The 21,068-nt window shown below is 35.9% G+C and overlaps 2 protein-coding genes across 3 annotated transcripts; one reads left to right on the top strand and one right to left on the bottom strand.

Annotated features, from left to right (window-relative positions):
• Positions 1-2,731: 2,731 nt before the first annotated feature.
• LOC136811441 (tubulin--tyrosine ligase-like protein 12) lies at positions 2,732-21,068 on the top strand. Its single transcript, XM_067068043.1, has 15 exons — positions 2,732-2,957; positions 10,913-11,016; positions 11,307-11,425; positions 11,587-11,629; positions 12,739-12,769; positions 13,021-13,225; positions 13,467-13,788; positions 13,938-14,171; positions 14,418-14,529; positions 14,635-14,786; positions 14,953-15,034; positions 17,396-17,467; positions 17,673-17,756; positions 17,988-18,036; positions 20,843-21,068. The coding sequence occupies exons 1-15, from the start codon at positions 2,844-2,846 to the stop codon at positions 20,986-20,988; spliced, it is 1,869 nt and encodes a 622-aa protein (XP_066924144.1). The 5' UTR covers positions 2,732-2,843; the 3' UTR covers positions 20,989-21,068.
• On the bottom strand, positions 18,049-20,102 carry LOC136811442 (dapdiamide synthesis protein DdaC-like). Of its 2 annotated transcripts, none has more exons than XM_067068044.1 (5): positions 20,015-20,102; positions 19,252-19,755; positions 18,894-19,094; positions 18,560-18,733; positions 18,049-18,455 (listed from the first exon to the last, which is right to left on the bottom strand). In XM_067068044.1, exons 1-5 carry the CDS (start codon positions 20,024-20,026, stop codon positions 18,204-18,206), a joined length of 1,143 nt encoding a protein of 380 aa, XP_066924145.1. In that variant the 5' UTR covers positions 20,027-20,102; the 3' UTR covers positions 18,049-18,203. The 2 variants fall into 2 exon arrangements, with proteins under 2 accessions (XP_066924145.1, XP_066924147.1); XM_067068046.1 differs by having other exon boundaries at positions 19,252-19,734; positions 20,015-20,084.

The following is a 21,068-nucleotide window of genomic DNA, read 5'->3' as shown; positions in this document are numbered from 1 at the left end:
ACAAGGAGATCTAAATTCGATCCAATATTCTTACCTTCTCCTTATCAGATACAGGAAATAAATCCAGAAATGAAAAGTGTTCTCATAAGAGATTTATTCTCAACGAAAACCCTACTAAGGCACCTAGATGATGTCAAAAAATGCCAATACTTCATTGACACCACACCACAACAGGAAGGACGCAAAACCACTCAAAGCAACCTGGGATTAGAAGAAGCAGCAAAGCAGTTAATAGAGGAGGAGCATCATGGGGAGACTACCTTTCCTGAAGCACCCCCAGTGCAAACTCCCCCACTAGTTTTCCCTCAAACAGCCCCACAACCCCTTCCCCCAAATGATGAACCCACTCACCCGGAAGAAGGAACCATTCCGCAGAGGGTATCAACAAGAGTTAGAAAAGCTCGTAAACGATACATTGAAATATGCTAACTTTATCTTAGATGGGGAAAAACAAACTAAAGAAAAGAACGAAGAAAGAAGAAACAACAAAAGTATTACAAGCATCTTGCAAGACAACACCGAAAGAGATGTGACTCGAATGTGGATCGACGAATAGTGCTTTTAATAGAGGAACAAAATGCTCAACCAGACGTGAACGAATCGATCGTTATTAACAATGACAAGGATGACGGCGATGACAGGATCTCACTCCATGCCTCGGACAGTGATTTTCATTGAAGTCTTAGGTTTTTATAATTTTTAATTTTTGTAATATTTTTTTTTGTAGTGTTCATCTATTTAAATTATATATATTTTTTTTCATTTATTTTTTTTGTTATGCTAGAGTTTATAAAATTTACCATTGCATCGTATTAATAATAATTAAATTTTCCTAAATTATATTTATATTAATTTTGTATAATGGTTGTCATAATATATTTCGTATATTTCTTATCTTTAGAGTCAGGGTCAATTAATAGAATACAAAGAATAACATAAATAAACATCACTTGGTCATATTATTCTTCTGCCTACTCTAACGGTCGTGGCTTCTTCACAAAGACGATAGACAGATCTGGACTTATTTCGTACTTTCCAGTCTCTTGTTCGTAGTTTTTCTGACTTTCTGGTTCTTTGTGAGTTATTTTTTATGTTTTCTAACCTACTGAATGACTTACCGACAGATCGCCACCGGTGGGATCCGAACCCACTAAATGCAAAGTTCCGATGTTTCGAAACCCATTGCCTTATCCACTGCGCCACGGATTCATGCCAGGATAGCTCTTCTGACGGCTATTCATATTGTACAAACTGCAGACCAGACTGTATTAAGATAAAATCACAAAGGAGTGCTAGTTTCGAGCTCCAACCCTAACCCTAACTAATAATAACCCAATTCCTAGCCAATCTGATAGTAACCACACCCAAACCACACCCATACCCAACCCTACCAGGTCGCCTGCAGGTCCTGACGACACTATTCCCGCATACCGGATCCGAAAAATAGATATGTCTTTCGTCTTTATGAAGAAGCTTTCACCTACTCTAACAATTAGAATAGGCAGGGAAGAAAGTTGGCTGTCTAAACTAGAGCTAATGATACTTTATATATACTGGATAGTTCTATCTATCCTGATCTATCCATCTATAGACCTTTTCGCCTTTCCATCCGCCATCTTGAATTGTATGCAAAAAATTTTAGAAATTTGTTCTTAAAGACATAGCATATTCTGTTTTCATGCCATTAAGAAATTCCACGACGACGGAGTACACACATCAAACTTTCAAAACATGCAAAATGAAAAGCAGTAATTATGACGTCACACATTATCAATGTTTTCATTTGATCAGGAGAATAATTTACCGTCAGCCCAATAAGGATTACTTTTTACCTTCGCTGGTGATTTTTCAGTTTGAATTTATGTCTAATGTTATGGATTTTTAAAGTGCTTGTTCTAAGAGATGAGCGAATATAATTATTTTTAGTTTTCAAGAGAAGCAAATTTAATCTTTCTTTTACAAGATTACACTTTAATATAATGCCAATTAGGAATGTAAGTTTTATATTAATACTTTCTTTTTGCATATGTTTTGCATACCTTCTAAGGGAATTTCACCACGGCAATTCGGCCACCATGATTTTTGCATACAATTCAATAGACAATAATATGGCGGATGGAAAGGCGAAAATAGTCAGTTCAAGGTACTGGCTCTCGCAATTGTAGATGCACACCTTGAGTTGTGAGTGGGAATCGAACCTTGGTCACCTGTACGTACAGGAATCAAGGTTGATGTCCACATGTCCACTATTATACCACAATGCCTGGAGCAAGTTCTGGAGCAAGTGTGCACAAACCCTTTTAAATTGATTTCTAAAGAATGTAGGATAATCCTTACCCAAAATAACCTGATCAATGAAAAGTCGTGCATTCACTTCATTCCATTCCCATTCGACTCGAAAAAACCTTCATAAATCTGATAGATTTTGTATTCGACATTTCGACGCCATGATGAAAAGTCGATGTTTTGATTTCAAACTTCGGCGCTAAACGAGATTCCATTCAACCCTGGGTTTCTAGCTATTTTCTTTTGTATAACGGAGCTAAAAAGAATTAATAAATTTGCTCTGATACTCTACCTAGTATCATATATACGATCTACGGCGATTACTTTAAATAGAACAAAAGTCTAGAAGCGAACTTTCTAGACTCCCTCTTCAATCTATATCAACATCAATATCTCTTAGAGTAGCCGGACATATTAGATTAAAAATAAATTTTATTTGGTAGTTAGTCTAACCCACATGGTCGATGTAAACACAACAAATTTTTCGCTAGTAGAAACATTCATTCGAACGAAATCATCAGAGAACATTGACCACAGAAGACCTTGCAGCTTGAAATATGAGCACTGAAAGCCATTTAACCTTCAAAGATTTTCTTTCTATTTATTCTGACCAACTAGAGTCAATACCTAACAACTATTGGCCATCTCTCTTCCAAAAGTTGACCCAAGAGGTAAGGCAAGGTCAGGACTACTTTATAGACCTTTTTTCAAAGAGGCCACCCTGTTGAATAATTATGTAGTCCAGCAGAAAAACAATGATAAAACCATGCATAATTATTACAATACACCTCTTACAATATGCAATGATACAGTAATTTTATGGCTGGACTACATAATTATTCAACAGGACGTCCTCTTTGAAAAAAGGTCTATTACACGAATATAGCTGTTTTGGCGAACGCGAGACAGTCTTTTGAACCAGACCCCCGCGCTCGATAGGATCGATCATCGGAACGGCTCGATGACGGATCGATATGTGATCGATGGATTACTTATCGATCCGGATAGGAGATCGATGGAAGATTCAGCCATTAAAAAGTCTTGAGTATCGATCCTTCGTTGATCCATTATCGAGCTAGTATTTCAATCGAGTATATCGATTCGTCATCGATCGTTAATCGATTCGCCATCGATCGTTAATCGATTCGCCATCGATTGTTAATCGATTCGTCATCGATCGTTAATCGATTCGTCATCGATCGTTAATCGAGTATGCATCGATTATAAATCGATTATAAAATTAATTAGCGGGTTGGGACGCTTATTATATTAGGTACCCGAGAGTACCATATCGGCCATTTTTAAGCCGGGCCCCTCCGCTTTTTTAAGTTCGGAGCTAGGGTTCAGGCGAAATTCCGTAATCTAAACCTTCCAGCAGATGTTGAAAGTTTCCCCGACCTTTTCCCCAGAGCTTTCTTAGCGTGTCGAAAGAAAATTTCTACATCGGGTGCCAGATAATATAATATAAGCGACCGTAGTACAGTGGTAGAGCATCCGGCTACGGTTCGCAAGGTTGAGGGTTCAACCCCCCACAAGTGTTTCAACCGGTATTCCAACGAAGCCATATTTTGGTTTGTACAGAAATTTCGCCCGCTCAAATCTAAACAACAAAATGGTCAATCTCACTAAAGCAAAACATTGCGGCCACGGCATTTCCCTGGATAAAAATTCTGGTCACGTGACCATCCATGATTTTAAACCAATGAGAACGCTTCATTTCCCCGGATTAAAGTTGTGTCTACACTAACACGCGGGAAATGGCTAGAAAACGAGAGAAAAAACCGGGGGTCAAATCAAATTTTTCTTCCTTCTTGCGGCAAACATAAAAGACTTTAAGAGGCCATTTATTTAAGAAAGGGGTGTTATATCATAAATGAATTATGTAAGTAAGTGATATGTTAAGTAACAAGCTCATTAACAATTTTATTTTGAAGTTTGTTTTTAAAAACAGAACCCCCATGCTATAAGATAATCTCATTTTCTTAACTTATGGACCCAATTGGAAGTCTTTGTAATACATATCATTTGGCAGTGTAGTTGCAGCCTATACAAGAATTGGAATCTAAAGTCTGAAGTCGTAACTCCTTGTCAGTGACCCCGCAGAGAAGTTTTTAGTTGGCAGAGACTGACTTTAGGTTGGTTTGGAAATCGTTTTATTTTGAAATGTAATCTTCACTTTAGATGAATACTTTTATTTATTTGGATTCATGAAAGGTTCAAGGTTTGTTTACTTTTTATTTCAAATTATTTCATTGATTTATTGAGCTGCAATAGCTGAATGAAAAACGATGATTTTTGATAGTTATCATCGTGGGCTTGACCGCCATTTTGAATTTCGATTTTTTTTCTCCTGTACTCGGCAATTTAGAGGTTGTTCGTAATACGCAATTTGGCTTACGCATAACACTTGTGCCCCAGCCGGGTCATACCAAAGATTCCCAAAATGGTACTTGATGCCTCTCTGCTTGATGCTCAGCAACTAAGAGAAGGATCAAGGGTAAGTGGAGAAATCCAGGGAGAAAGAGTGGCGCCCTCCCCTACCTTCGGGTAGATAGCTATCGAAAGAGGAGCCTTCGGGTCGCCTCCGACTGCGGTCGCAGACTTACTTATATTAGTACCGATAAGTAAATCCGGTTTGACGCCATTAGATCGATATGGATCGATTAATCAATATAAAAAAACGGTCGATATTTTGATTGGATCGATAGAGGTGTCGATAGGTAATCGATAGGTGTCGATAGGTGTCGATAGGTGTCGATAGGTAATCGATAGGTGTCGATAGGTAATCCATAGGTGTCGATAGGTAATCGATAGCGAGAAAGATCGATTAATATTAGAGCTCGATTTTTAGAAAGAGTCGATAGGGTCGATTAGATCGATAAAAGATCGATGATAGATTGATAACTAATCATAAGCTTAAAAAAATCTTGAGTATCGATCCTCTATCGATCTCCTATCCGGATCGATAAGTAATCCATCGATCACATATCGATCCGTCATCGAGCCGTTCCGATGATCGATCCTATCGAGCACGGGGGTCTGGTTTGAATAACTAATTACTCCACATACATACATACATATCTTTCCCTCAGCCAATAAATAGATGTTAAAGTATCTTGTCTCTAGGTAACTGCTGTGGAGTAATTAGTTATCCAAGCTAAAGACCGTCGCGTTCGCGCGAAAACAACTATTACTAGTAGGAGGACCCTCATGGCGCTCCGGAAACGTCACAAGCAAAAAGTGCTGTTTTGTTCCGAAACATCAGAAGATTCCGGAGCACTTCCAGTGTTCCGGAGCATGATTTTTGGCGATTGGTCTGCACCGGAATTCCGGAACTGTGTTAAGAATCACTTGCTCCGGAAGCACCAGAAGAGTTCCGGAATTTTCCGGAGAGAAAAATAGTGTTTTTTTAGCTGCTCCGGAATCACACACTACGTGGCCTCGTCAATTTAACCAAGCATCTTTTGGAAATATCCCACAAATACGTACTACTTGGAGAGCAAAGCAGCAACCCTTTGGAAAAAGAATTTGGGAAACTTCGCGCCAAGGATCTGGAGGTAAGAATTTCATACTTTCTTTTGCTGTAATCGGCTTTGATAGAGTAGGGGATTTGATCTCATTGTATTCCTAAAACTTGCTGAAGAAGACACATGTAAATGTTCGAAATATTCACAAATGCAGGTGCTGTTTTTATTTTAGTTTTTCCTTTCAATTCACTGCATCAATTTTTAGTTTGACTTCCTAAAACTATTCTTAGAATTTAAATTTGAAGCAAGAAAAAGTAAAAAAAGCTTTGGAACCCATACATACAGCTGGTAGCAGAAATTCTAAATACAAATTTGATTTGATTTCTTTTCAGGAGCTTGCTTTATCACCGGTCAATAAGTGATGGAAAAACTAAATTTGAACAAAACGAAACTTTTGCTGAAAATGAATCCTGACTTTGAATTTCGTGTTAACCCCGATCACTTTTGTGAAAAATGCAACACTTTACTAGATGACCAAACGTACTAGCTGCTAGATCACCTTGAAGAAGAAGAAAAGAAAATCCCTACCAAAACTAAAATGTCATTGGTTTACATCGCTGGTAACACATCACGCAAAGAATCTTTGAACGAATCTTAGCTTTTAAATGCAACTACCGTAGGATCGTCTAATATCGACATGCGTCTTCCAATTTCGACACCGGATCTGTAAAATAATCAAAACAAACCTTGAATGAAATTCTTGGTCAGTTAGGAACATTTGGCGAGTTCCTGTACGCGACCGCGGTCTAAAAAATCATAACAACACTCATTAAAAAATGACGTTCATGTCTTTTCGCACTTTTTTTAGCCTAGACGATGTAGCAAACATAGTAAATTTAAGCACACTGTGCTTTTAATTGGCTGAAGTTATTTTTTGCGTCGGAAATTTTTTTTCAAACTTTCAGCAATGATTGACCAAACTGTTACAATGAAAATTATCCAGCGCATTTTTTATCTTCTTATCTTCCTAATATTCAATGAAGCACTCAAAGTTTACTGAATTTAAGCACATAAGATATTCTTATAATTATTGATATGCACTAAAACACCGTTCCTTGTGCGCTGCGGTGGAGTGTATGACGTAACTCGCGCGGTAACTAACTCGCTTTTTGTTGGAAGATCATATTGGGCGTTTTGGCGTTACCACCCTCGAAGCTAACGGGCGCCCCTGTCTTTCCGCAACTCTTTCCACCGTTTTAGATGGCCATAACAATAGATCTAAAAGGGCGCCATAATCTTGGAAGATAATTTGTTTTGGTCTCCAGCTTTGGGAAGTAGCATTGTTTTTGGTTGTTTTTGATGGAAAATAGTAAGAAACTTAAGTTTACAAGTGGTATTTAGTTTTTGCTGGCTTATAGAATGGCAGGATCCTGGATGGTTTCCCTAACTGTTGGTATCATTCTTATCGAACATGTTCATCCATCAAACTAGAAGTTCAGTAAAAATTGCAATCCTTTCAATAAAAAAAAACAGCCAAATTATAAGCAGTTTCACACAACACACGAAACGCATGCAAACTTCCTCGTAACTTTCTTGTGTCCATCATTAAAATTTTACAACTTTATTACGCTTCAAGTCACGTAATAAAAATAATTTGCGCACTTAGTCGACCAGCAAGGAAACCGGGTTCTTTTAATTATTTTCGGTTCACGGTAAAATTAATAAAATAAATATTTAGATCTCTGGACATCAGATTGTGTCCTGCACCAAAAGACATTGAAAATCTTTTCTTTTTTTCTCTGCTGTAATTAAAACAACAATTAGACGCATAGAAGTAATTTAATAACAATACCATTAATAAAAATATTACCCCTGTCCTTACAAATTCATCCATTACTATTTCAACAAGATTTCGCTTTTATTTAACTATTTCACTTGCGATCGCAATGTAATGCTAATGGCTTCAATATTAGGACACCCAGTTTTTTACGTCAATGCACGCTTGCTAGGCCTGTAGATTTAGAACGCCATGGTACGGGCCAATTTCACTTTCGTTTTAATTGGTTTCATTTTCGATTTCAAGCCAACATCTTAGCAACGGGGTGCTCACCCATAGTTACAGGGGTTTGTGCAAAAAACTTTAAACGCTAAATCACTGTAACTATGTAGCCATAACTTCAGTTAAAAGCATTGAAATGGTGTGTAGTTGTCTTTAAAAGGACTAAGAAATGATTGAATGGTAATTTAAAGTTTGTTAGACCTGGTTTTCATCCTATAAATTTAGGTTTTTGAGGAAACTTCTCAAAAGAAAAACATCCAAACTCAGGCAACTGCGAACTAGAAATTGGCATATTTACCCCCTGATTTGCCACCTGTATCCCTGATGCCAGATAATGAAAACCACAGATTGCTTTCCTCTATTGTCTATCAGAAAGTATCAATATTTCCAGTAGTTAGAAATCAAATTTTGTACACCTTAATACTGTTTTATGGGTCCAATGGGCTCAAAAATCAATAAAAATCTACTAAAATGGGCAATTTTACCCCCTGGCTTGTCCAGTTGCACTGTTTCCAGTGATTGTTTCAAGTCAGAATTATAATTTTCCAGAGTATATTACACTAAAATCAAATTAAAACTATTTTTAAAAACATTTCAAGCAAGATAAGCAGTGAAAATTGCTCAAATTAGGTAAAATTCAATAAAAATGGGTAATTTTACCCGCTGGTTTCTCCAACTGTACCCTGTATCTGAAAGTTTCAAAACAGCATAGTAATTTTCTAGTGTATATTAAAGATCAAGTTAAAACTATTTTCGAAGATATTTTAGGCGAGATAAGCATTGAACATTGCTCAAATTACTTAAATTTTCAATAAAATAGGGTTACCCCTGAAGCATCGAAAATGATACTAAATACAGTCGACAAGAAATTTTTCTGGTGTATCAAGTTAAGATTTATCATAACACAAAATTTGTGCCTCATTAAAAGTTGTTTTGATAGGTCCCAGTCTTACAAAGTGTCAAAACTCAGTGAAAATACCCAAATTTTTCCTATTTTCCCCCAAGTAAACCCCAAGAAGTAATTTTTTGCAAACATTTTTTGCCAATGATGATCATCAATCTATCTTGAAATTTTTGGCAAAGTTTCAAAGTAATTGGTCAATTTATTCATGAGATATAACAAATTATATCAAACAAGGAAAGATACTTTCCTTAACAAATCCTTATAAAGGGTAAAAAGTACCCCATAAATTTGGGCCCAATATGAAAAATTGACCAGGACTAAGCTTTGAGAATATCAAGAAACTCTTCTCACACTTCGTGTTCTAGGTTTGTAGATAGTAGAGCTGGAAAAAAATTGACACTACCATGGCTAAATACAGACCCTGGCTTTAAACTTTGAAGTGAGGGCTTAGAAATCTGCTCAGGAGAAACAGGATTACTTTTTCTTGTATACTCAGCTATTTTCTCAAATTTAGAATTTCCTAAAGTCCAATTTTCAAAAATATCAGAAATGGCTCTTTTCTTGGCAACTTCTTTTTTAAGGAGTAAACGATCCTTTTCACTAACACCCTCCCTCTCAGCAAAGGCAATTTCAACCCTTTGACTAGCGAGTTGAGTAGCATTTTCAAGCATTTTTTCTTCTGGAGAAGTCCTCTTAGACAAACAACTAGTTCCATCCCCCTAACAAGGATTTCTTCCCTGACAACCTTGTTGAATTATTGACAGAAAAAATTCCCTTTTGAAATCAGCAAAAAACGAAATTTTGCAATAAAGTGCTGACGCCAGCAGAATTTCAAAATATTTTTTCTTCATAATGAACCTTTCTATGTTGTACAACTTTGGTTCAAATTTCATTTTTATACCATCAGCCAAACTTATTCAAGAAACAGGTTTTGCTGACGTCAGCATTTTTTGCTTTTTTCCTAATCAGTCAAGGACTACTGCAAATTAGGATAAATGCAAGTATTTAGCCTAAACAGGATATATTATCCTAACTAGGATAAAATCTATATCCTAATTAGGAGAAAAGGAAGAAAAACTTGATTTATTGAATAATCTTTGAGATCCGCGTCAAGATTTCAATGAATTTGAGTAATTTAGAGCAAGCAAAGGATGCTTGAGAAGTTTTATCTCCCAGTCAGCGTGCGTTCAGAAGTTATTCAATTTTTGAGAAGTACTTTATAAACTCCAAATGTTAAGCATCGAACTTTCTGAGTGATAACTTTGCTTATGTTGATTGTTTTTTAAAGAAAATTTTTAAATAAAGATCTTGATAAACAAAATAAGATATAACAAAGCGTTATTTACATTTATTTCAAGTAGAATGAACACTTTTGACACTTTCATGCACTCAAGCTTGGTTTAAAGATCTTTATTTTATGACTGGAAAAATGCGTAACACATAATTATATCATGTACTATTCCTCCTAATTAGACTATTTTATCTTAGTTAGGATAAATGTTTTCTATTTTCTTACTTCGTGCTAATAAGAAGTTCATATTTGGTTAAAGTTAACCTTCTTTGTGTGCATAATTGATTAAGAGAGTAACGAAGACTCGGATCGGTATCATTCTTCCAATATTTTAGTTTGAATTTTTCACATAGCCTAACTAGGATAAATTATCCTAACTAGGATAAATATTCTAGCCTATTTAGAATAAAAAGCCTAATTAGGATAACTTATCCTAGTTTGCAATAGTCCTTGACTGCTAATATCTTATTTTTGGTGTAAAAATTAATTTTTAAACAGCCAGTCTAGTGATCTTCACTCCAATACACTTCTTTCGACGTATGAAGTTAAATGACTTGACAAGTGAAAGTGGTACGATGAAAATTACGGTAAATTTGGACGTGCCTTAATTTGCCTGAGACGTTAGGTCTTTGAAATATGCAGATAAACAGGTGGTAGAGAATTGCCCCAAGCTCATACCTTAACTTTGGGAATGATGTCATTAGTTGTGAGAAAATTGTGAGAAGGTGTTCATCCATGATTTGAACATACGGTCTAAATTTCATGCAAAATAATCTTATTGTTTTTAAGATGAGCAGGTATTGATAGGGGAGATCTCAGTCTCTAATTCTTTTAAATACTTTATATAGAACAAGTTTGAAATTGAAGCTTTATATTTTAAGTTAATTGCTACTTATCTCTTCTAGATTTTTGACATTGGTGAATATGTTTCACTGTGCAAAGATGAAGAGGAGGGTTGGCATGTCATGGTCATAGCTGAAGATGGTTTAAATAAAGATGACCCAAACAGGTATTCAACTATATTAATCACTCGTGTTTCACAACAATTTTCTTCTAAGTAAAAAACTCTTTAGTTTTGGTTCTCACAAACCAGCCTGTCTGTGTAAGGATAAGTTTATGTTGTTAAAGTTTGGTAAGAATTTATAATGAGATCAGTGTATAGTGGTATTTTTCAAAGTTAAATTATATTAAAAAAACCGTTCTATATTTGGGGATCGGGCAAAATATGGGACAGAAATTACTATATTTGTTTTTACATTAACTTCACGTTTTAACTTATTTATTGACCTACTTTTATAGTGTTTTTCTGGTCGACCATGCGTGGACGTATGAAGTGAAATTTGCGAAAAAGCAATTGGAACAACATGATAATCTTTTAAATCGCATGAAACAATTGATGGACATAGATCATAGCACAGGTACAGCATAAATTAAATCAATTTGCATTTTTCAGTTACAACTCAATTTGGAATTTTGCAAAGCATGTTACAGACTTTGGCTTTGTGAAAATTCAGAAAGGTCTGATAAATCTTTGAAATTAAATTGAATGACTCAGAATGACTAAATACTTTTTTGATAGAAAAAGAGGAGGCAATAGAAGAAGTCCTTCAAAGAATGTGGAAGTAAGAAATTTCTTCAGTTTTCGCAAAAGTCTATGTTTTTAGGGAGATTTTAATTTACGGTTCTAGCTTCTGGTCGTGGCTTCTTCACAAAGACAAAAGACAGATCTGGACTTATTTCGTACTTTCCAGTCTCTGTTTTTCTGACTTTCTGGTTCTTTGTGAGTTATTTTCTATGTTTTCTAACTTACTGAATGACTTACCGACAGATCGCCACTGGTGGGATTCGAACCCACTGATTGCAAATTTCTGATGATTTGAAACCCATTGCCTTATCCACTGCGCCACGGAATCATGCCAATTATATATTGTACAAACTGCAGACCAGACTGTATTAAGAGAAAATCACAAAAGAGTGCTTGTTTCGAGCTCCAACCCTAACCCTAACTGATAATAATCCAATTCCTAGCCAATCTGATACGTAACCACACCCAAACCACACCAATACCCAACCCTACCAGGTCGGTCGCCTGCAGGTCCTGACACTATTCCCGCATACCGGATCCGAAAAATAGATACATGTCTTTCGTCTTTATGAAGAAGCCTTCACCCTAGCTTCTTTGGGGGTGCCATCATAAAACCTGGAAGAAGCATGGAAAAGCTAAATGTTCTGGAATACTGTATCACGTCACTTCAGAAAAGGTTCTGTTTGTTCCAAATCGAAAAGCAGCTTTTAACATTTTGATATGATACATTCTTTAAATGTAACATCTCGTTGGATAGGTAATTTCAATGCGTGAATTTGTTTTAAAATGTTCAAGAAATTCAAAAATGGAAAATTTTTTCTACTGCACCACAAAATATTCATGTCACTTTAGGCCTTATTTCAGGTTATTCTAGCCTGTTCCGGGTGATTTCAGTAGTTATTACATTCCACATTAAGCAGATATTTCACGACCAAGAAGTTGAATATGATTTACTACCTCCCACACTGAACAGCTCAAACCTAATCAAATTATTAAGATAATAAGCAATTCTGATTCAAGAAAAAGAAAGTTCATGCCAATCTATCTCCAATGATTTTCTCTTTACCTTTTCAGAAGAAATTGAAGCCTCTTTCGTTGTTGTTAAAAAGGTGTAGATTCTACATTATATCCAATTATTTTTTTCAGATTCAACAAATGCTATCATAGAAAAGAATCGGTAATAGCTCTGTTATTAATAAAGTTCCACATCGCATAGTTCAGTTCACTTATTTATTTTTTTTCTACAAATACAATCTGATACAATTACCATTCTGAACCCGTCAGTCTTTTGTCCCGTCTCCTCTCCGGTGATACATCTGTGGCAAGAGATGTTCAGAGTTCGAACTAGTCAATATCTGGAGAGAAAAAACTTCAAATAAGACCTTGGCTCTCAAAACTAATTTGGCAATGTGTCATTTTCATTTGCAGATGCTATTGGATGGAGATGATGAGCTGAACAACAACCAAATGCAGAAAGATCGCGATTACATTCCTCTGTGGTACGTCATGGATGAAGTCGGCTCAAGAGTCAACCACGATGATAATCCCAATTTTGCATTCAAACCCTTCTATTTCTTAGAAACAGATACCACCTTCACCGTGATTTTCCCATTACAAGACTTAGAATATGGTGGTATGTACTCATATTCATTGCTACACTTTTCTTCTTTTCTTCAATCTTAGAGATAACAAATATCAGCAAAATTTACAATTTACAGATAGAAAGCTGCTTCCAAAAAAAAACAGAAAGAAGCCATTTTTAGCATTTTGTCTTTAAGAAGTTGTAGATTATTATTGAGGAATTTATTTCGAGTTTTTTTTAATTGATATCACTTTTATTTCAAACAGTAGACTTTCTACTTTACCTTTTCTAGAGGAAGTGACACGTGACTATCAGAGTTTGTACACAGACCAAGCACTGAAAGATGTGATGTTGTATCCATGGGAGGAAGATCGGATTAACCTTGATGAGGTGCATGATGATTGGATCGAAAAATACACCAAAGAATTGGAAAACACTGAAGAAGAACAACCACTGAACTGTCCGAATGGTTTGCAAATTAAAACTGAACCACCTTACGCAGTGTGCACGGACAGTGATTATGCTAAATATCTGACTAATGAAAACTTCTATCTTGTTGATCATGAAGAGAAAGCCGATATCATTTACAAACAAGGTCATTACAGGCAGATGAGGTAACTTCACCAAGCTACACCAGACCCCCGATTTTTTCTTTTGTGTTTCTGTGAATCTTCTGGTCTGTTTTCTTTATTTACAGTTTTAAGTGTTTATATTTGTGTCTATCAAGTTTTGAAATTTGATCTGAAAACGTGCTTTGTTTTAGAAAATTGCTGTTAGAAGGTCGGCAATACGTACTTGAGCAACCTAACAAGAATTGTTTGGTTCTAAAGAACTTCCTGGCTGAAACATGCCAGCGACACACTGTGCAGAAATACTTGGGTAGAGAAATGCCACAACACATCAAAGAGAGACGTGGTCCTATATGGCTGCCTACCACATTTAATTTGAATACCGAGTTACCTCAATTCATCAAACATTTCAAGGAAAGACAAGCCAAGTATTTTTTTCATCAAATTGAAACTTTACTTTGATATCTCTCTGCCCTGCTGTAATCTAAAAAAAACATTGTCTATTTTACGTTCTATCTAGTCCGAAACTACCATAACACCTTCATTCAACGATTCTTCTTGTTCTTCGAAGCAATCATGGGCTGTGTTGTTATCTCTATAATTCTCCACAACTAAAACGTTACTTTTTGCCATGCTGCACTCTTTTTCTTTACTTTCCCACCACTTTTTTGTAGAGGACAATACAATGTGTGGATCGTCAAACCAACAAACCTTGCACGTTCACTTGGTATAGAAGTTAGCGACAATCTAACCCAAATCATTCGGTTAGCTGAGGCTGGACCAAGGGTACATTGTTTTTCATCTTTCTTATTTCTCCCAGCATTTTAATGACAGGAGAACTGTAATTGGGAGAAAATTTCTGTTGTAATTCTCCCTATTTTACTTTTTCAGATTGTATGTGAATACATTAGTGATATCAGTTTGTTTCCACGCGAAGATACTGGTTTGGTCAAATGGGAAATTCGCCATTTCGCGTTCGTGAAATCTGTCGAACCACTGGAGGTGTTTGTTCATAACTTGCCCTACGTACGTTTTGCTAACAAGTAAGGTGGCTTGTTTGAATGACATGTGCAGTCATTCTATTGAAGCAATTTTCTTAAAGCTCTCTCCATAAAAGTTTCTATATGTTCAATCTTATTAATTTACAGAAAGGAGAACTCTGTTCTTAAATTATTCTTACTTCACTTCTATATGTTGTTGTACTTTTAGGAAGTTCGAGCTGAATGATTTTACGGACTTTCAAAAACACTTCACAAACATGTATTATCGACATCGAGATAAAATGTTGGTGGTAAGTCATCACTGTCCCTCCATTGTCCAACATATCCACAAAAACATAATTGATAAGAATTCCCACTATCAAGCATGATTCAATTGTCAATAAAACTGATTTTTGAAGCCGGAACTTGTTTTTGCCGTACGAAACATAAAAAAAATTGTAGAATTATTATGTAGTTATATAGTTTGTAACAAACTGATTGAAACAATGGATCATTGCAACTCAAAATATCATACATTTCTTTTATAAATCTTTGTTTGGATATTGCATACACTTGCCTGAAAACTAAGTCTCAAGAATAGCTAATAAACTGTTTCTCGGGAGTTTCTAAACATCGACCAGAAATGCCGACCACGACCAGCGACCACGACCGGTGACCAGATAAATATGGATTATCGAGTTTATCCAGGTTTATCTGCTCTCTCCACCGTAGAGAATGTTTAAATCAAGTCATCGGAATACTAAAAAGTGACCTTTGAAATAACTTGTCGTTCTCTTGACAAAGTGACACTATTTGACAAAAATATTGACAGGGTCATTAAGTATGATGTTTGTAAGCTTTGTTACACCGAATATTTTAATTATGCTGAGTGAGATGTCTTTAGTATGAATAGATAGAACTTATAAGTATGAAAATATTGGGAAGGCCAGTTTTAGAGATACGAATCTAATCAATTATTCTATGCTGACAAAATGACTAATTTCGACAGAAATAACAATCTGATGATGAAATACAAAGCTTCCCAAACCATTTTCAAAAAATTTTGTGCAACTAATTATTTTGATGCCGATAATACAAAAGGATAGAAATTGCCACCATAATCAAGCTCCATGGACTTCGAAATGATTGTTTTACGTATTTGGCACGTGGCTTTAAATAGATGAGTGAGCTTACTCTTCAATATGATATATATTCAAATGATTAGGAGAGACACTCTACTTTGGAGAAAGGGAAAAAACTCTATAACCCAGATTTATTTCGGGGGGGGGCACTCGATTTTGAAAACGACCAGACGTTCGGTCTCTAAAGTCGGACCCTATAGTCGGACAGTGCAGGAAAAATTTGGCTGAAAGTCGACCCTTATAGTACAATTTTTCGAAATTTTTTACCCTTTTTAGGGCAAAATGTTTTAAAATTTCTCAAATTTTACCTCAAAATTTGGTATTTTCCCAAATTTTACACCCTTACAGTGCACTTTTTCCCACTTGCTCACAAATCAACCCTTACAGTGCATTTTCCAAAGTCCAAAAAGCCTCATGGAAAAAGCTGCACGTTTGGTAGGTCACCGGTCGTGGTCACCGGTCGTGGTCGCCGGTCGTGGTTGCCATTTCTGGTCGATGTTTAGAAACTCCCCTATATCTCGTATTTTTGTCGAATTTTGTCGAATTTTGATGACCATTTGTTTATTTGTTTTCAGTACCTAAACCAGGGTGTCTACGGGACCTTGAAAACCTTGAAAATGAACCACCCAACCTTGAAAACCTTGAAAACTATCAATTTTCTGGGAAAAACCTTGAAAACCTTGAAAAATCGTTAAAAACGTTGAAAAGTACTATTCAGTCATTCGAAAAGTAAGAATAAGTAAAAAACCGCCTGCGGCGCTAAACCTTTATAACATTTAGAGAATTCCATATTTCCCTGTTTCCGTTGCGATTCTGTCGCAACGAATGCAACATATTCTTTTATCATTAGCTGAGTTTTTGTCGATAATTTTCCGTTTGCATGAGCCCTAAGAAATAGAATGTTCCCCAATTTTCAAATCGCTTCAGGGCGTCTTGGAATAATGGCCGTTCATCAATAAAATTTTGAGGATTCCTTAAAACAACTCTTTTGGCAATTGATTTTTGTAAAAAACAAAATCAAAAACAAGGCTTTTTTTATCAATTTGAAAGAGTCAAAATCAAAATTTTCTCTCGTCGGCGCAAACCATGGTTGCGCCTCTTCGGTCAGTGTAAACAATTGGTTTTGCTTCTAATTCTTTATTTCTACAGTTAGAAGACTAGGGAGCTGGAGTTTTTCTTTTTCTGGTATTGTTCTCGAGAGGGAGTAGATAGGAATTTAACTGTAGAAGTAACTCCCCGGGCACCAAAAGCGAATAAATTTTATTTGCTGGTCCTCTATTTTAAAAAATTCCTGTAAAGAGCCATATCAACTGAGTATCAAAAAACCTTGAAAAGTGCCAAAGTTTTTGCTAAAAAATCTTGAAAAACCACTTAAAAATGACCAAAAAAACCTTGAAAACCTTGAAAATCCCGAAAAAAAATCCGTAGACACCCTGTAAACGTTTTTTATTTTATTTCCTTTTCTATTTCCATTCTATATTTATCATTAGGTAGGTCTAAATGCAGTGTGCTTGTTTTTTTCATTTTTAGTTCCCGTGGAAAGAATTTTATCCTGAACACTACAACAAAGCTTTGCCAAACGTTCCGTATGAAAAGCTTGAAGTAAGTAATACTCCCAACTTTCGCACGATGCGATCGAAATATTATGAAATATTATCAGCGCATGTTAATTACATAATGATTAAGTAATTCTTTAGATAAGTCCTACAGATTTTGGGCCAAACACAATTTTTATTTTGAGTGAATTTCGTTCTGAGTCACCTTTTGTAACGTAAATTATTGATAGGTTTTCCATTTTTCATTTTAGGCAGAAATTTTCAAGATGATAAAAGAGTTATTTGAAAGTGCGACATCACGTCCTCCGCCCTTTGGTCTTGGGCGCTCTCCACAGGTAGATATTTTTATCAACTTAATAGTTGTTCCTTTTTTTACTGACTCAAATTATTTTCATGGTGATTACTATGCCCTAATCTGAAACATATTATTTTACATTTTCCTTGAAACTTAAAATACTTAAGTTTCTCTTAGAGTGGATATCATCAGAGCCCCCTGAGTTTTTTTGTTTTGATATTACTCTTAATGCTACCTAGATAGCTAATGGTTCTTGCTCTTCACTTTTCAGTGTCGAGGATATTACGCAATCGATATGATTCTTCGATGGAGAGATGAAGGTAACTTTTCAATTTCTTTAGTTTTCTTTCTTTTCCGGTCGCAAGTTGTATTTGAGAAAGTTGAGATTTTTACTGGCTGAATAGACGTTGCTAGTCTAATTAAAACTATCTACAATGTGTGAAATAACTCCAATTGTACAATCTCTAAATTGTTACGTAAATGTTGATTATCGGTTGGTGTGTTCTCCCAAAAAGACGAGAATTCTGCGGTCACCACCCTCATACCCGATTCTACTGTGTTGACACAACAAATTATCCAAAATCAACACGTCTCCTGGCAACAATGTCAATGACATTGCATTTTTCCACGCCACCGATCGGATATGATCCATGACGTCATTTTCAATTTCTTCACCGTCTCCATAGCAACAGTGATACGGATATTCGTGTGCCGGTAAATCTTCTGCTCTGTCTGCAAACTAATGACAAGAATGACAAAAAATTGAGTTGTCTGGGTAACATTTTGGTCAAAGCATGAAACAAAGCGTTGTTTTTTCGAGCTCTTGCAATGCATCAAACTTACCATGGGGTGACTTTTGTAATAACTGCAATGATTGGCTGTCATTTGGTTGAACCACACCTCCTCACCACTGTTTGCTAATTCGTAAAACGCAGGTTGTTGGTACCATATTGTGACGTCACCGTTAGCTTTCCACTCCCACTGGAAACCCTCCTTCGACATTTTCTTTTCTGCTTCCTGAATGAAAAGAAGGGTTAAAAGTTTTTTGGCGATCCCTTCTGTCGATTGAAATATCTGATAACATCCTTCTTCGACCCCTTTGACAATAATTGCTGTGACGGATTGAGTTACCGTATTTAACTCAAATGTGAATTACATGTTGTTTGGAGGAAGTTACCTTTTCTTCTTCAGTGTAGAAAGTACTCTGCCAAGAAATGTAGTCGGTGTTCTTTCGATGTTTCAGATTGCGCGAGTATCTGATTCCTTTGGCGCGAAATTTGTTCAACACTTCAGGCTTGATTTTTTTGATCAGATCTCTGTTGAAAACAATGGGAGATTCGCCTCCTTTGTCTGCTGTGCTCAAACAACAAAATATAATCTGAAAGAAGAAAAGTTATTTTAGAGATTCGAAGAAATATTTCCCATGTGCGCATGTTAATTTCAACTTCGTTTCGAAGAGGTCTGTTATAGTAACATATACACCACCATCAATAACATACTAGAATCGGTGCGAACTAAGGAATACATATGCTTACCTTTTGAGGGAATTTCGATAAGTAAGACATCTCATTGTGAGGTTCTATGGAGAAAGGAGGAGGCTCGTCACTGGCTGTGTACACCAAATCATCCACCGCTGCACGAAATCCGCTCCCTGATTCATAAGTCATTGCTTTGTACGCACAACCTTCCACAAAATCGTGGAAATCCTTGCCCACAGATATCGGTAGACCTTTGATCAAAACAGCAGATTTCTTTGCTTTGAACATGGAATCTAAAGCTGGTCTCATTGCAACACCAAGGCGCTTGATGTCTTGGCATCGATGTTTATGAGTAATTTTGATAGCTTTGAAATCATGGTGAACAAATTTGGGTAATGTTTCAGGGAAATCTTTGGATGTGGAGCCAGCAAGGAATTTTCTGTTTTGACATTTGATGGTGGGTTGTTGTTGACATAGGGAATGGATTTCTGTGAATAACGGTTCAGACGACATGCTCCTCTTCGTTTCTTTGATGATTTTCTTCAGATGTAAAAACAAAAACTGTAAATAGAAAGGTTGGGAGAAATTTATTTAATGGACTCGATAGTTGTTAGATTACATTTCAAAACATTTAAGAAAGAAGTAGAAACTTGCAGAAGTATTTTCTTAAAACCGAATACTACAATTAGATATCTTCATCCTGTAGAAAAGAACTTTTGCAGCCATACAGTAGAATGATACTTCTTTGCGACAGAATTCGTGTCAGCAAAAACTCCTGCGATTTTAGTGATTTTGGCCTTTGTGGAAAAAGTATACTCACTCTAATCTTCATTGCTCGATGTTCATTTTTCACTCATCAACTTCTTCGTTTCCCTTGAAGAAAGTTTTTTTCTCATTTTATAGTTCAAAAATGTCTTTGTATGATCAGAAAGACTGATATTACAAAATAAATATACGACATTCTGTCGTTTGTACATTGTTAACGTCCGAAAGATGTACAAAGAATGTTTCATTTCTTATCTCATCCGCTTTCTTAAAGAAACAATTATCTACTTGAAAGTTTTACATAAACGGTCAATTTAAAATATTGAGGTGAGAAAAGTCCATTTTGATAGAAATTAGTCAAGAACGATAAGAAACAATGAAAAGATTCAACAAATGTCTCTGACTAAACTTAAAATATGGCTTTTTCTCAAAGTTCATTATATGACTCCCGTTTTCGATTTCGCGCCGTTTATAACGATTTGATTGAATCTCGACTTATTCTTACAGAGATAACGTTACTTTATCCTCAATATGAGAATGGGCATGAATCTGAAACTGTTAAGATTTCGTCTTCAATATTTTTAAACTGTATCCACGATCATTTTTCTAACGACCCTCAGATATACATAAAAATGACCTTGTTTTATGAGTGAAATATTAGTAGACCGATATCCTACCTGTGATCATAAACTTATTCTGGAAAAGCTCCTTCCTGGATGACTCATTCTTGATATGCGTGAGTCAAGACTTTTTCAACCGGAAACACGCATTAAAAGCAGGAAAACAGGGTCAAATTCAAGCTTTTCCGGGTGTTCCTATATAAAAAATGAGAGAAGCAAGGAAAAAATTATTTTTTTACACATTTCTCTTTTTTTCATTTCAGAACATACTGAGATCCAACCGATGTTATTGGAGAGCAATTTCGTTCCCTGTATGACGCGCGCTTTAGAAGATGACCCCGAACTGATGAACGATATCTTCGGTGCTTTCTTTCTGGGAACTCCGCCCGAACGAATGATCCGACTGTAATAAACAATTTCTAGCGAATCACTGTACATTTTTTACCTAGACTTTTTTTATAATTCAGAAATATGAAAATTTTCAAATAA

Source organism: Clytia hemisphaerica, unplaced genomic scaffold (assembly GCF_902728285.1).
Source record: "Clytia hemisphaerica strain Z4C2 unplaced genomic scaffold, Clytia hemisphaerica genome assembly, whole genome shotgun sequence".
In the NCBI taxonomy this organism is placed as follows: Eukaryota; Metazoa; Cnidaria; class Hydrozoa; order Leptothecata; family Clytiidae; genus Clytia; species Clytia hemisphaerica.
Note: the sequence above shows the minus strand (reverse complement) of the source record. Positions and strands in the feature narration are given on the sequence as shown.